General features: G+C 46.1%; 1 protein-coding gene across 9 annotated transcripts in view; it reads left to right on the top strand.

Annotated features, from left to right (window-relative positions):
- The window catches only part of TEAD1 (TEA domain transcription factor 1), a 265,733-nt gene that overhangs the window by 195,233 nt on the left and 54,122 nt on the right, over positions 1 to 16,378 (top strand). For 7 of the 9 annotated variants that reach the window (XM_053560911.1, XM_053560915.1, XM_053560914.1 and 4 more), the window contains 5 exons: positions 8,686 to 8,697; positions 9,498 to 9,632; positions 11,008 to 11,054; positions 11,915 to 11,976; positions 13,288 to 13,412. In XM_053560911.1, coding sequence (XP_053416886.1) covers positions 8,686 to 8,697; positions 9,498 to 9,632; positions 11,008 to 11,054; positions 11,915 to 11,976; positions 13,288 to 13,412 — 381 coding nt within the window. The remainder of the gene's footprint in view (positions 1 to 8,685; positions 8,698 to 9,497; positions 9,633 to 11,007; positions 11,055 to 11,914; positions 11,977 to 13,287; positions 13,413 to 16,378) is intronic. The other 2 variants (XM_053560910.1, XM_053560907.1) reach the window with 1 other exon arrangement.

The following is a 16,378-nucleotide window of genomic DNA, read 5'->3' as shown; positions in this document are numbered from 1 at the left end:
GCATTCAGCTGTTATCCTCTGCTGACTCCCACTCCAGTCCCCTCTGCCTGACCCATGTTCTTTCTAACTCAATGTTTTTAAAAAGTAAATCGTGTTTATAAGTTCTGTCCTTATTCTGAAAAGTATAGTTTACCAAAAATTTTCAGAAATATATTCCATAGCAGCATTTTAAAAATCTCCTTAATAAAGGTTGGGATCTCTTAAAGTAATTAACCAAGAGTGTACATTAACATTAACTATAAAGTCTTTGTTGTTGTTAAATTTTAAGTACATAAAAGTTGAATAGTACAGAGAATAACATGTTGAATACTCATGCTTTTTACCGTCCCGAAATGATTATTTTCATTCTGATGTATTTCCATTAAGTTTTTAAAAAGTGAAATCAAATGGTAGAATATTACTTTGTCCTTTTTTCTATTTAATAAATTCATCTACCTTCCTTCTCCAACTAAAATCAAAATCAATCTTTCCCCTTATGCCTCCCACAATGTTTTTCCTTGCCATTTATTTCCCTGAGAAAATCGGCTCCAGTGAAAACTCTCTTCTCCTTTGCCCCTGGATTTCCACCCGTTGCCTACCATGAATTTGTGCTGTAGCCATTGGCATCAACGTGAGACTTTTTCAATGCAATCTGCAGCAACTTACACCAAGGTAGACTTGGCCAACAATGTGGATGACCTTGGATACAGACCATGACAATGGGGGAGAGTTGTAAGGGGCAGGAAAATCGAGAAAATATGGGGGATGGTTGAAGTAGAGAGGGAATAACATGAGGGACAAGGGCCCAAGAGCAGAAACGCGGAGAGCAGAGGGGTTGGCAGATTGCCGTTGAGAGCCAAGAGCCTGGAAAGATGGACTAAGGTAATAAAAGGCATTTGTGGCCAAAGCATGAGAGTTTTGGACATGAGATATATATACATGCAAGGTTGCGGGCTTTATTTATTTATTTTCAAGACAGAGTTGTACTCTGTTGCCCTGAACAGAGAGCTGTGGCATTTTAGATTACAGCAACCTCAAACTCCTGGATTCAAATGATCCTCTTGCCTCAGCCTCCAGAGGCAAAGACTACGGGTGTGCACCACCACACATGGCTAGTTCTTTTCTATTTTTAATAGAGAGAGGGTCTCACTCTTGCTCAGGCTGGTCTCAAACTCCTGAGCTGAAGCAATCCACCTGCCTTGGCCTCCCAGAGTGCTGGGATTGTTTTTGTTTTTAAATCTTCAAAATGATCAAGCACAGTGTTGACACAAGAGCACTAACGGCTGGTCTAGGAGAGAGCTCAGTGTGAGGGGGTGGCTTCTCAGAGATGAAGTGCCTTGTGTTTGGCCCCTGCCCAGATACATGCTTTGGACCCACGAGTCTAAAGGGAATAGATAGATATTTTATGAGTGACCCACCAGCTTTGTAGGTGGGCCTGATTCTTACCATAAAGCAGGTGGATCGTGCGATTACAGTGTGCCGGTAGCATAGAGGTCTCTGGAATGTTCATGCAGGACTTCATGGATGCCGAGTGAAGAGATCTCCTGGGACTGGTGTTTCCAGCTGCATCCACAGCAGTAGCACCAGCACCAGTCCTGCTTATACCCTCTATCGCCCCCTTTCCTCCACTTTAATCCCTTACGGGCATCTCTGAAGGAATAGTGGGAAGCAGCAGCCGAGTCTGAGGACTAGCTTGCAGCTTTAGGAATTATTCTCCACTTTGAATTATTTCACTCACCATTTATTCATCAAAAAGTTGTAAACTATTCATTTAAGCTCCAGGGATTTATTATGCCAGCATTTAGAAAGACTGCAAAAGTATTCTCCATGTGTTAAGTTCCAATGCAGAGTTTTGTGCTCTGAATGTTCAGTTGCCCTGAGAGGTGGTTCTCCTGTCCTCCTTTCCCCGTCCCCGTTAACAGCAGAAAGGCAATCCTTTATCTGCTGAGCTTCAGAGGCTTGTAGGAGCCTCAGCCACACTCTGTGGACATCTGCATCTTCCTGCAAAGATGGACCAGGCCACTTCTGGTTCCCTTCTTGAGTGAGTTTGGACTAGTGCATGATTAGAAACAAAACTAAGAGGAAGGAAGTATTCACTCTGCCTGACCTCAGCAGGAATATGTCTTAGGCCGTAGATGTGTTCATGTCAGGCTCTGGACGTGAAGAAAAGCCTGAACTTGCTGACCCTGCATCATCCCAGCAGAGCAGAAAAAGACCTGAGCCTCTCTGATTCTGTCCATTCGTTGGTGACTAATTTATGAGCTGCTTGTTCTCCCCTGGGGCTGTTTTCTTCATTCTCGCCCTGGTGGCCTCTGTGATTTGATTTCTGAGCAGGCCATTCTTCCAATCTGCTGTTCTTTCCAATAAGCAGAGAGCTTAAAGTTCAAATTGTTGATTTAATTCTTTTGAGCTCAAGAACTTCACTGGGGCATTGTTAAAGTCCACACTGCTGAATCATGGGTGTATCACCACTGATTCCATCCAGGAATCAGCCCATCCCCAGGGAAGATGGGCACGCCTCACTTCACCCTCTGGTATTCCCCGCGGCCACGAGCAGCACATGAGGCAAAGAAAGCTTGTGTCTGTGTCAGCACCGAGGCACTTGGCCTTGTCTTGGGGTTTGGGAGATGATACACAGCCTGTCCTGGCATTTCCCAATCTTCGGGGAGTCCTTTTGCATTTGTGACATATACACTTCCTCCTCTGTAAAGATATTTTTATTACCTTGTTTTTACTTTAACCGAGCTAAGCCTGGAGACAATTTCTCATGCTTAGGTATGATGGAATTAGGATCTCTCATAAGCAGTGTGGAAGTCCAGAACTCCGATGTGAGCTAGAGCATTGAGAATGTTTACCTTTCTCTGCGAGCTGAGCCAGGTCTGTGTTTTCTTTTTGTGGGCAACAGAAATAGCCAGGTTCTGCATATTTATCCTTCATTGAGAAATCCCATTATTAATCAGCCTCCAGTTTAGATGAAGCCCTAGAATAACATTGATCCCAAAGATTATCTAGTGAGGGCCAGGGATCCTACACATTTCAGATCCTGAGCAAGACTGAGCCTGATAGTCGCTCGATCATGTGGGCCCGGTAGGCTGTAAGTTCACCCAATTGCAAGGCTGCAGGCACTGTGCTGGGTATTTGAAGCAGTCCCGAATGTGGGTGGTATTGTCTCCAATTAATAAATGAGAATGCAGAGCATGGTTTGGTGACTTGCTCAGGGTCACAAGTCCGACATCCTGCCGCCTCCCCTCAGAGTGCTGGTCCAGGGTGAGAATTCATTCCCCGCCCCTGCCCAGGGTGCTGTGCTGCATCCTCTCCACTGAACTCCCTTCACTGGGTCTGTATGTCTGAAGGAAGCAGAAATGATGAGCAGTGGCAGCTTGGGTTCCTCTGGCCTTTCAGAAGATCTGCCTCCTGCCCCTTGCCGTCACCTCCCAGAGAAAAAGGGACAGGGTCAGACGGGTGCCTTCTCCCAACACCTAGATTTGGTGTGCAGCTACCTAAATCTCTGGCTGCCTGGGGGAAAGTCACCAGGTACACCTATGAGTCTCCCCATCTGTAATCCTCATCCACAGTTCTTTCTGATTCTAGGCCCCACATCAGAATTAAAGGAGATGCTGTTGACAGTTATAAAATACTAAATATAGCTCAGCACATTTAAAAATGAACAATGGTAAAAGCCTTGAACATTTTTTCTTGGATGTGAATGGAGTCTTTGGCATTTGGAAATACAATAAGATGAATTAATTGCTACTCATTAGGCAGCAAGTCAGAAGAAGTATGAATGTGCCTTCTCTCCTCTGCATTAGCGTTTCCTGACCGAAATAGCCCCCTTTTGTATTTACTGCCTTCTCTAATAATAAGCAAATTAGAGATCACAGCTAGAGAAACTTCAAGGGCCCTCCATCCTTTCTCCAAAACCGTCATATAGTTTTGTGATATTTATCTATTCCACGGGTACGGATCATAATTGCCAGGGTCATGTGAATCCACATAGTGCAAGATTAGGAGCAACATCTGCAAAATTACTTCTTAGGAAAGTATTTTGTGTTGTGTCTTTTTCTGAAAAAGTGATTTTTGCAAGCAAGTTGCTATCTTTCCTTCCTTGCCCTATATTTTTATTTTACTGGGAAAAGTATTTCAGAGGAAAACATTTAGTAGCTATCAGAAGTTTTTGAATCCCTGGTCCTGTTTTGACTTTAACATATATTTCCCAATGTATTTGGTGGACTTCTATATGAATAAATTATTAGATTTTTATCTTTAAATTCTGAAATAATGGGCTATGAATAAACTGTTTGAAGATACTGATTGATCATGTTGTTCATTGAGATTCCATATATGAAATGAGTATATGCAAGCATTTGACCTTTTTATATTACCTTTAAAATTTGTTTATGGTAATGCATAAAGAGTATGAGATAATTGATTTTGCAAATAACCAAAAGCTGGTAAAGCAAGAGGAAGAGGGGACTAAAACTCCTGTAATATCTGGATTGATCCCATGAAATGTCCACGAGTGTAAAGAGTTTACGACTCCAGCCATGTGCATTTATGATATTCCTGCCTTCTTCTCATGTATATTACATGTAGACATTTCCCAAACATTGGTTCATTTCAGCCCAAAAAAGGAGGCAGTCAGCAGAACTGAGAGTTATAGCAGTAACCTTGTCCTGCTTCATAAAATATGAAAGCCTGCTTACTTAGTAACCACAACAATGTAAAAGGCTTCCTCATGAGGAATTTATGCCTGACACAGTCCGCTGGAGAGTGAGTGGCAGACGCAGTGAGACCACTGATGGGGTGGTGTTCCAGAACCTGGATAGGGAAGAAATCAGAGTAGGTAACAAGACATGCCCCCCAAATCATAGTGCTGTGTCTGCCCCCATTCTGAAGTCAGTGGGCCATTTGTTCTTCGCACCCATCTCCCTCCCCGTCAACATCTGTAGTCCCACCGTTCCTGCTTCTTGAATGTTTTCCACCTTGCAGATTATAGGCTTGTGTTAGGGCTTAATTGGAAAGGGAGCTTTCCTTTTCTTCCCCCACTTCCCAAACAGGCAGCTTTTGGTATTCTTTGTATGTAATCTTAGGGATAGAGGAACTTAAAATTAGTAAGAAGTCAAAGTGAACTAGTCTGTGCTTTTATCTGGGACACGTTTTTCTTATTTGTGCTTGTATGTACGTATGCACACACTCAGAGTGTTCCCTGTGACCCAAGACACCATAGACCATAATCCGGTAATGACTTATTAACAGTTTTTCAAGGTAAAACGGTGTGCTCATTCTTTGTAAATCTCATGCACATCTCAGAAATATTGGTGCAAAAATACCTTAAAAATAGAATCAATACCATGTACAAGTGCAGCCTATGTTTTTAAATCTATTTAATTTCCACTTGTTTGCATAAATTATCCCCCTCCTTTTTAGAGTGGAGGGTGAGTGGGGAAGGATAAAGTGGGGTGTGTAAGAAGTCCAGGCTATCAGACCAAAGTGACAGGAGCAATTTACTCAGGTCTGACACTTACAGTTATAATTTTTTCAAAGCCAGGCATGTATCTCCGGACTGAAAATGACAATTTAGAGATCCTTCCATTGAAATCCCTTATCTCGGCATCCTCTGCACTCCCATCTCAGGATAAGTGGATCTGCAGCCAGGCTCTTGGTTCCAATTTCAAGATATTCCTAGTGGTGCTTATTGTTTCCAGGGTTACTTTAGATTTGAAACAAAAAATTTTAATCCTTTTAATTTTCAAATATATATCATAGATAAAGGGAGAGATGTTATAAAATTATTTGAGTAGTCAGAGCTCTAATACAAAAGATAGGACATCACTGATGTAGACAATTTAGTCCATTTGCAGAAAATTGCCTATTCTTAAATAGGTAGGTCAAGTGCAGAAAGAACCTCTACTTGAGATAAAATTTCCTTCCAAACTTGGCTTTCTCTCTAGAGCAGGCAGCCAGAGCTGCCCAAATTTTTACATGCTACTGTCTTCTTGCGAGTAGGGTTTTGTTTTCTTTTCTTTTTGCTGTATATATTAAGATCTATTTATTGATGTTGGGACTTGTCCTCCTAGCTACAAATACTTTTAACAGTAGAAGGACATGGATTAGAGAATAAAGTACAACTCTTTATTTTGTAGATGAAGAAAAGTGGAAGGTGTTAAATGATTTGTCCGGCATAACACAGCTCATTAATGTCAGGCGAGCAGATCTGGAACCAGGGCTCACAGCTCCCCGGCAGGTCTGCCTTTTATGGTCATACAGCAAGTTGGTGCGATAAAAGCAGTTGATTTGCTCTACTGCTTTTGAACTCTTGTTTTTATGTAGGTTACCGGGTGGCGTTCTGGTAAAAAGAAAATCAGACCTTACTTTATTTAATGGAGAAAAAAATGGTATTTTTAAGGTGTATGACTTCAGAGACAGAGATAGTTGCCATTCTCCTTTCCCATGTTGACTGGTTTTTCTTTTTTGGAGACAGAATCTCACTCCGTTTCCCAGGCAGAGTGCCATGATGTCAGCCTAGCTCACAGCAACCTCAAAGTCCTACCACCTCAAACTCCTAGGGTCAAATGATCCTCCTTCCTCATCCTCATGAGTAACTGGGGCTACAGGTGCCCACCACAAGGCCCAGATAGTTTTTTTCTATTATTAGTAGAGATGAGTCTTATTCTTGCTCTGAAGCTGGTCTCGAACTCCTGAGCTCAAGGGATCTTCCTGCCTTGGCCTCCTAGAGTGCTGGAATTACAGGTGTGAGCTACCTTGCCCGGCCTTGACTGATTTTTTAAAAAAAGAAAAATATCAACCTTCATGACTTTAAGAAGAACTTTTCAATAAGCCCAGCAAAGGGCAACATTTCAAGTAGCTTTTAATAGAATAAAGTGGGTTGTGGAGATGCAAGGAACTCATCTCCATTTGGACCTGCGCTTTGGATTCATGGGTTGCCCCATCTGAGGGTGCACAGATGGGTTCTGTGTTTGGGCAAGCAGGACTGCCCTGTCACCAGCACCTCGCAAACAGAACTTTCAGGTCTGCAAGAGGCCCCATGCTGATCTGTTGGAATGCAGCCAGGTCCACAATCTCTTCTGTAGTTACTCCTCACCGGCATCTGCCAGGCAGGCAAGAAGTCTGGGCTGCCATTTTCCAAGCCCCCCAGCCCCACCCCAGGTCCCAAAGAAGTTATAAGGCTTGTTCTGTCCTGAGGAAGACGCCTGTGGTTAGACCTATGCCGTTACCTCAGTTTTGGAGATTAACATCTCGTTAGGATAGGGGCAGGAGTCCAAAGAGAAACCAGTGAATTTGTGTTGATGTCTGGGAATTCTTGACAGTGAATAGAGTAAGTGTGACAAGAGCCATGCCTTCCGTTCATAGATTGCTCTCTGAGGGAACAGGAGAAGCTGTGGGGCCAGCTCAGAGTGGTTCGGCTGGCACTGAGATCTGTATGTGTTGGGCTCAGCTCAGCTTTAGGACACGGGCACACTCCCAGTCAGCTTATCATAAATCCCATCTCCTTCACCATTCGTCTTTTTTCTGATATCCTTGGTAGTTGAAGTGTTTCAGATCTTAAAAGAAAAAAGGTTGCCTGCAGAAGCTAGCTTTAGGTTAGGACATTTGACAGGTGAGCAAACGGAGCCTCCAGGCAGAAGAATGCCATCTGATGAGGAGGTACCAGTAGCAGTAGCAAAAGAATCACACCGAGGGCTGCCCTGCCACTCCATGGAGAGCCAGTAGCACCCTGCAGCTTCCAAGGCCCTTGCAGTCAGGTGGCTGCAGCAGGGTCCATCACAGATGTTGTAGGGGCCGGGTGGGTCCCTGAAAAGCTGTTAGTTTGAAGATTGTTGACTTTTCAGTTATGGGCCAGAGAAATACATAAAAATTTATGCAAGTGTTAGTCTCTTTCTTTTTCTTCCTTTTTTCTCTTTTCTTTCACTCTTTCTCTTCTTTTTCTCTTCCTCTCTCTTCCTTCTCTTTTTGTCAAGGCTTAACAGAGGTTTTCTGTGGTGTTCCAGGCCGTAATGGATGAAAGCAGTGTCTGTACCTTGAAAACACCTAGTAGAGCTTTCCTAGAAGCCCCTAGTAGTTATTTTGTTAGCTTTGATTTCTTTCTTTTTTTTTTTTTTGCCTCCTCTGGCCTTACCTTTGGCACCTCAGCCCGTTTCTTTATCACCTTTGGTTGAATCTGTAAACAGTGAGACACCCTCTCAGCTGGAACTCACTCAGTGTCTCAGCCAGAAGCTTCCTTTGACCTTCCCTGACTGTCTAAACCCTGAAGGGATCACTGTGTCACCACTTTGCTCCTGCTTTGATGACTAGGCCTATAGTATAAACCCTCTACTAGCAACCAGAAGCCCTTCTGTGCTTCCCAAGCTGAAGTCCTGCCTGTGCCCAGGGGGCCCATCTCATTCCAGGGGTCTGACCCCGCCTCCGTCTGTCCCAGGGAAAGCCACAGGACTAGCTCCATGGAGCTGGAGTGGTTTTTTGATCATTGCTATTGGTTGGGTGCTCTTCCTGATAATTGCCTTTCTGGAAAGCTATCTGGATCATGCATTCTACCTGAAATATGGGGGGGGGGGGAACCATTTCTATGCATTTTATTGTATACAAGTGTTATGTGTTTGTATACATATATATTTTTTAACTGAAGAAGAAAAATAACCCTGCCTTTGTACGCAATCCTTTTAACAAATTGTTTATTATTGTATCCAGGTAACAAGCATGGTAAGTATTTTCACCAAATGAGTATTCTATAATTTAGCTGTGCTTGGCAGACGTTTTTGGCTAGCTTTGTGTTACCAGCCTTGGCTTTTCTAGAAAAGACCCATTTAGGAAAAGGGGGAAAACATTGACCTGTACCATCCCCTATGCTTTATAAGAACCATGTAGCCTTAGACCCATGGCGGGGATACTTGAGAAAGCATGCGCCCCGCCAGCATGCTGCTTGGCCCTGTCACTCCCCTGTCCCTGCCCATCCGCTGCTTCCGACCCTCCCTCATGAGATGTCTGCCAGAGCTCCCAGGCTTCACACTCCAGCAGCACTGGGACCGTGGCCCCTGATGGCCAGCACACACAGAAAGGGCTCGCAAGCTCTGAGGATCGTCCTGCCCCAATCCACAACCACATCTCTCCTCTCATCCCCCTCCCATCAGTTACAGTATAGCCTTTCCCACCCTTCTTCCTTCAGTGTGTTAAGTAATTGGAGAACTCTCCTTCTAGAAGCTGAAAAAAAGAAATACATTGTCCACTATTCTCAGAGGCTTTACGTTCTCTTAGAAAATGGATTTAATTCTTTAAAAAAAAAAAACACCCTGCCCCACTGGGTATTCTCTGTAAATGTTCAGAGCTATGGTAGGTTCAGTGTGTTTTAGCCTCTGGCTGTGTTTATTTATCTGTGCATGTTTGCTTTTTTGACCTCTTTTGTGGCTCTGTATTTTAGTCTATGTGCTCGTGGCTGTGCCTGTTTAACCTGTCTGGTAGCCGTGCATTCTGTATTAAGTTGATGTGTCACTGTCACCTTCAAGGATCAGACTGCAAAGGATAAGGCCCTGCAGCACATGGCGGCCATGTCCTCAGCCCAGATCGTCTCGGCCACTGCCATTCACAACAAGCTGGGGCTGCCTGGGATTCCACGCCCGACCTTCCCGGGGGCACCGGGGGTAAGTCATGAGCCCAGTACAGTAATGGCAGAGTCTGGGGTTAGGGCTGGCCTGGGCCAGTGTTCATCTTCTACCTGGCACTTGCCATCACTGGGGTCAGGTGTGCAAGAGGCCAAAAACCACCTCATGGTGAACTGATGGCTGTGTGTGAAGTGGTGAAAGAAAGGAAAGGGGAAGGGAGGGGAAGGAGAGGAGGAAAAGAAGATAAGAGGAGAAAGTGAGGAAGAAGAAATCTTAGTCCCTGAAGACATGGAATTAATTCCATGACTTTCTGGTTATGACCTGCCTCTCCTGCTCTCTGTTTTTTTCCTGGCCCTTGGTCTCTTTCTGGCTCTTTATGGCAACTACCCCCTAAAGGAATATTAACGTTTTCATTTTAGCCTTTTAAAGGGCCAAGAATTAGTTTTATAATCTCATTTAGTCCTCATAGTAATCTTAAGTACTTCTTACTATTACTGCCATTTTACAGATGAGAAACCTGAGGTTATTTAATAGTAAAACAAGAATTTAGGTAACTTGATCATAGTTGAATGGATAGTGATATCAGGAGTCAACCCCAGGGCTGCGTGACTCCAAAGGCTGCTGCTTCCCTCTCCAGTGGGCAGCACAAGTCTCAGGGAAGGTCCCAGCAAAGAAGATAACCTGTGTTGCCTCTCGGAGCTCTGCTCACTTTTTTTTTTTTTTTTTTCCCCCAGTTTTTGGCCGGGGCTGGGATTTTTTTGAACCCACCACCTCCAGTATATGGCGCTGGCACCTTACTCCTTTGAGCCACAGGTGCCACCCTTTTTTTAAATTTTATTTATTTATTTGCAGTTTTTGGCCAGGGCCGGGTTTGAACCCACCACCTCTGGTGTATGGGGCCGGCGCCCTACTCCTTGAGCCACAGGCACCGCCTCTTTTTTTTTTTTTTTTTTTAAAGCAATGAAGGTCTTGCCCTGTTGCCCTCAAGTGATTCTCCTGCCTTAGCCTCCCAGGTAGCAGGGAACACAGGCATGCACCACCATGCCTGTTTCTGGTCATCTTGTTCTAGGTTCATCCTCTGCCTCAAGGGGCCTTTGGTGCTCTGGAGGCAGAATGTAACACAGGGAGGGCTGCAGTACAGAGGGGGAAAGAGGCAGATGGGCAGGTGCATGGGTAAAGTAGTCACTCTGCCCCTTTCCTCAGTGGCATTTTCAGGAAGGAGGAGCTAAGGGGAACCCTGAGGTGCCAGGCCAAGGGTGTGGGTTGTGTGTAGTGCTGATGACATTTGCACTTGGGAAAGGTGATTTGGTGATAGGTGATGCGAACCTGCCATCCGTCAGTAAGGTCTAAGACATCCTGAACTGTGCTTTGAAGTAAACTCATAACCCTGAGGCCTTTGCACTTTGCCTTCCAGTTCTGGCCGGGAATGATACAAACAGGGCAGCCAGGATCCTCGCAAGAGTAAGTCTGAGGAGGGATTGGCACTAACAAGAGGCTAGTCATAGCCCACCACGGGGCAAGTTCTCCCAGAACCAAGCTGTCTTGGGGCTTTGAGAGAAAGGAGGGTTACACTGAGATCCCGGAAGCCATCCATCTCTTAGTGAGGCTGGCTGCAGGAGGGAGACCAACCTCAGATCCAAGAGGGACATGAGCGCCTGACTCTCCACCTTAAGAAGCTGCAGTACAGCTGCGAACAGGCGGTGGGTCCCTGTCCCTTCATGGGGTTGGAGGCAGAGCCTGGGGTCTTCCCAGCCTGAGAGAGGTCAGTGAAGGTCATCCCACAGCCATTCTGTCCCTGTGGAAGGGACGGCTGTATAAAAGGCTGCTGATGCTGTGGGAGAAGGGAAGAAAGCTCAGCAAACCAGAACAGAAGGGCAGTTTGGTGAGAAAAGTGGAAAGGAAATCCTGCATATACATTGTCAAAATAATTGGAACTATTTGGCCTGGAGAAGGAGAGTGTGAAGCATACCCCCCAAAACCTTGTGTGGAAATGGTGATGGCTGACCTCAGTCTCTGCAGGGACTGAGAAAGGCAGATGTCAGAGTTCACGTAAGATAGGCTGCCATCTGTCCAGCTTGTCCCGTTGAACCGTCAGGGGCCTGGGTGGTTAATCTCATAGTGTGCTCCTGGCCCTTGTAAATCAGATAGAGCAACTGCCTATGCCTGGGATGGAGCTCCCCCTCGGACACAGATGTCCTACCACCTGCAGGCAGGGGACTCGTGGTGAGGGACACACACACACAGGGAGGCCACGGCCAGGCCTGGGCAAGAGCTGCTGCTCCAGATGCAATTTCTGACTCCATCCACCTCTCTGTCCTCAGCGTCAAGCCCTTTGTGCAGCAGGCCTACCCCATCCAACCAGCAGTCACAGCCCCCATTCCAGGTGAGTTGCCCTGGGACTCCCTCTCTGGGGCACAGCTGATGAGTGGGCCTCTCTCTGTCCCCAAAGTGGGGAGTGGCTTGTTTGTGCACAGCCACACAGCTCCCCAGACTTGCAGGACATAGATACCCCCTTCTCCACCCTGCCCTCCTTACATCAGGGGTCAGATTGGGAGGGCCACAGGGGTGTCCCTGCCTTGGTCCTGATTCCCATCAGTCATCTCCCAGGAGCTCTTAAGTTAGGTTTTTAAAGAAACAAAAAGCACGATCCCTTTCACTTGAGACACCAACTGTCTTTAGGAGAGGTTGTTTTGGCTCCTACCTCATCATAAACTGGCAGAATTGGGCAGTGCAAGTCCTGAAGGCGGATCTGGTTTCATTTACCTTTCTCAGATAAGTAGGATTTCAATTCCTAGCACCCTTTCTTTAAAGGAGAGCTTCCATGGAAGCCCAAAGTGGAAAACACAATTTAGCCAGCTTCCCCCCAGCCCTCCCACCACACATTCGTGGTCACTCAGTTCAGTGCTCAGGGTACAGTGTGACATCACTGCTCTTCACTGTAAAGTCCACAAACTGAAAGTCACTCTCACGTTGCCCTCCGCTCCAGTTCCAGGGAGCATCCTGAGAGAATGTTCTGCATTGCTGGTGACCACATGGTCTTTTTTTTTTTTTTTTTTTTTTTAAATCTCACCTTTATCCCCCCTCAGTGGAGAGCCGTGGCATCACAGCTCACAGCAACCTCAAACTCTTGGGCTTAAGTCTTGCCTCATCCTCCCTAGTAGCTGGGATTACAGGCTCCAGTCACAATGCCTGGCTGTTGCTCAAGCTGGTCTCAAACTCCTGAGCTCAAGCATTCCACCTGCCCCAGCTGTAATCCCAGTGCTGGGATTACAGGCATGAGCCACCACACCCAGCCTGGTAGCCACAGTCTTGAGAAAGGAGATCATCAAACATGAGAAGTACATACAGGTCAGGGTCTCACAGGAAGTCTTTGGAAGTCTTTGCCCCTGACTCTTCAGCCATTCCTAGCTTGGTGCCCAGCTGGCCCCCTTGGTTCAGGATTCATGTCCTCATGCCATGGCCCTTAACCTTAACGGCAGCTGGCTTTATGGGAGCATATGCATTGTGCTTGTCTTGCTGGTCACTGTCTCTGGGATCCTGGGACAGAATGCCACTGATGCCTCCCCGAGTTTGTTCCTTGATGCTAGAGGAGGGGCCTCTGCCCTTTCCCACAGAGTCACCCTGAGAGCCCTGCCTCATCTTGGCCTGAGGGGAGGTGAGGGGCCAGGTTTAAAGGTGATGATTGGTCTTTCAGGGTTTGAGCCTGCGTCAGCCCCAGCTCCCTCGGTCCCCGCCTGGCAGGGTCGATCCATTGGCACAACCAAGCTTCGCCTGGTGGAATTTTCGGCTTTTCTCGAGCAGCAGCGAGACCCAGACTCGGTGAGTGTGCCCGGAGAGCTGTGTCTTCTAGGATTTTCTTCTCCTTCCTCCCTCCTCTGTCTTGCGTCTTTTCCCTCTGCCTGACAAATACTCTGTGTGCAAACAGACCTGGGAAAAACAGCCAAGCAGGAAGGCATCGGTAGATACGTAGAGCGTCAGGACTGATGTTCACTGCTGCTCTGGACTTCAGGTTCCAGGGAGTACTTACACTAGAAGGAGGGATCTTGACAGGCTCTTGAGTTTTATAAAACTTAAGAATAGGTAACTTTTTTTTAAACATGGTCTCACCTGGCTGGAGTACAGTGATGAGATCATAGCTCAAGTGAGTCCCATCCCAGCATCCCAAAATGCTGGGACTACAGATGTATGCCACTCCACTTGGCTAATTTTTATATTTTTTGTGGAAGCGAGGTCTCACTATGTTGCACAGGCTAGAGTTGAACCCCTGGGCTCAAGTGATCCTCTCAAAGCATTAGGATTATAGGCATGAGCCTTGTTAGTGCCTCGTTCTGTGCAAAGTGATTTAAACATATCACATTTTATCCTTATAACATGCCTATGAGGTTAGATACTGTCTGATAGATGAGGAAACAGAGAGATTAAATAACTTCCCGGGGGTCACACAGTTAATGTCTGATGGATTAGAACTTCCAAAGCCCGAATCTTTAGCCGTTCGTTCATACTGTCTTTCCAGATCTGTTTTCTCAAGATAGCAAGTTGTTCTTCTTGACAAGTAACTAAGTGGTATTTTAACAGTTAGACGTAGAATGCAATGTATTATAATATCATAAATACCAGTAACATTGGCATCTGGACTCTGTTTGTCATTTTCTTCTTTTCCATCTTCCCCCACCCCATCTTGTGCCCATCGTCCCATTGTTTCTCAGCCAGGCATCTCCAATGCATATGTGATCCTCCCTTCTTTCCCACCCAGCAAGCCCGGTACCCTTTCTTCACACCCACTCCTTGGCTGTGAGTGTGAGCATTGCATCTGCGTGTGGGTGAGCAGCCCAAGGCAGAACTGAAGGAATCCTGAGTTTGTCTCTGGGATCGAAACCAACTCCCTTCCACATTCTGCCTCTCGCCCCGTCCCACCCACCTCAGGGGCTCCCAGGAGCACAGAAGTCCCATGCTCTCTGTGTGTTGCCTGCCTTGCTGTCATTCTGTTATCAGGAAGAAGTGTCACGGACGTGTTCATGGTCTGTGGCCAATAACTGAGGCCACAGTTGGAGGTGACCTGTCACAGGAGCATCTGACCTTTAACTTAGTGGAAAACCTCCCATGGGTGAGGGCAGTGGGCAAAGGGGCTTGACCAGCCGTCCCCAGAGTGGAGACAGGGAACCCATGGGTGGTCCACTGACGTCCCTCTCTATGAATTGTGAACTCTGGAAGCTGCTGGAAAAGTAGAGCTGCTTCAAAATGAGGGAAAATATGTAAATTTAGCCCATCAGAGCAGGTACAAGAAATTGGGGGACTGAGGCCAGGGAGGAGAACAAGGACAGCTGGGTGACTCTTCTGAGGAGCTGAGTGGTTTGATGGGAAGAGTCAGTGTGGGGGACTAAATTAAATCTATACACATGTTGGCCAGGCGAGGTGACTCACACCTGTCTTAGCCCTCTGGGAGGCCGAGGGATTGCCTGAACGCAGGAGTTTGAGACCTAGCAAGAGCGAGACCCCATCTCTAAAAATAGCCAGGTGTTGAAACAGAATCTCACTTTGTACCCCTGGGTCAGTGCCATAGCGTCACAGCTCATAGCAATCTCAAACTCTTGGGCTAAAGCAATCCTTTTACCTCAGCCTCCCAAGGAACTGGGACAACAGGCGCCTGCCACAACACCCAAGTATTTTTAGAGACGGGGTTTTGCTCGGCCTCCCAGAGTGCTGGGATTACAAGTGTGAGCCACCACGCCTGGCCTCATTTTATTTTATTTTTCTAAAAACAGAGCTCCAAGGCACTAGGAGACAAAAGCCCTAGGATGATTTTTATTTCCCTGGTTGAAAGACTAATGTATATTTTTATCACAATTTTTTTTTTTTTTTTGAGGACTATGGCTGGGTACGGTGGCTCATCCCTTGTAAATCCCAGCACTCTGGGAGGCCAAGGCAGGGAGATTGCTTGAGACCAGCCTGAGCAAGAGCATGAGATCCCCATCTCCACACAAAATAGGAAAATTAGCAGGGCATGGTGGCACACCTGTAGTCTCAACCATTCAGGTGGCTGAGGCAGGAGAATTTCTCGACCCCAGGAGTTTCAGTTTGCAGTGACACTGCATATTGCCCAGAGCACAGAGCAAGACTGTCTCTAAATAAATAAGTTTAAGTTAAGTCAGACTGCGGTAGCCCCTCATTGTTTCTGTGCTTTCCAGTTGTGGGCCTTTTAGGGTCTGGAATGTCTGGTTATTTCTCTTTGATGGTCTTAGTATTTGCTGGGCTAATCACTGATAGATTTATTCAGCTGATTCTTCAGCATTCACAAACGCCTGCATGTGCAAGGGGCTGCCCAGAAGAGGGGCCCACTGCTGCCCAGCCAGCCCTCCCCTGCCCTTATGGAGGGAGACAGGTGCCAAACAAGTAATTACACAGCGGTCACTGCGAAGTGTAGGGATAACAGGGAAAGGCAATGCTGAGTGCTGCGGATGAGGGAACAGGGCACGACAGCTTCAGAAAGTAACGCTTATGCTGAGACGTGAAGGACTGGTGAGGAAAGAATAAAAGAGAAGAATACTCCAGAGGTGATGGACCTGAAGTGTATATAGCAGTAAATGAGATTTACTAAATAGGTGAGTATTTTAGGGAAGCCAGGGTATACCAGATCCCCAGATTAGAAGCTGTATAGAGATGGTGCCAAAAAACGTATACACATTTTAAGAAAGGAAAAAAACTGTATTAAAATTATAACATTCAATAGATACTGATAACATTGGTTATCTTGAATATTGTTATCCTCTATCTCTTGTAATTATAGA

The sequence above is a fragment of the Nycticebus coucang genome, chromosome 14 (assembly GCF_027406575.1).
Source record: "Nycticebus coucang isolate mNycCou1 chromosome 14, mNycCou1.pri, whole genome shotgun sequence".
Classification (NCBI taxonomy): Eukaryota; Metazoa; Chordata; class Mammalia; order Primates; family Lorisidae; genus Nycticebus; species Nycticebus coucang.
This window is presented reverse-complemented; position numbering and strand designations above follow the sequence as displayed.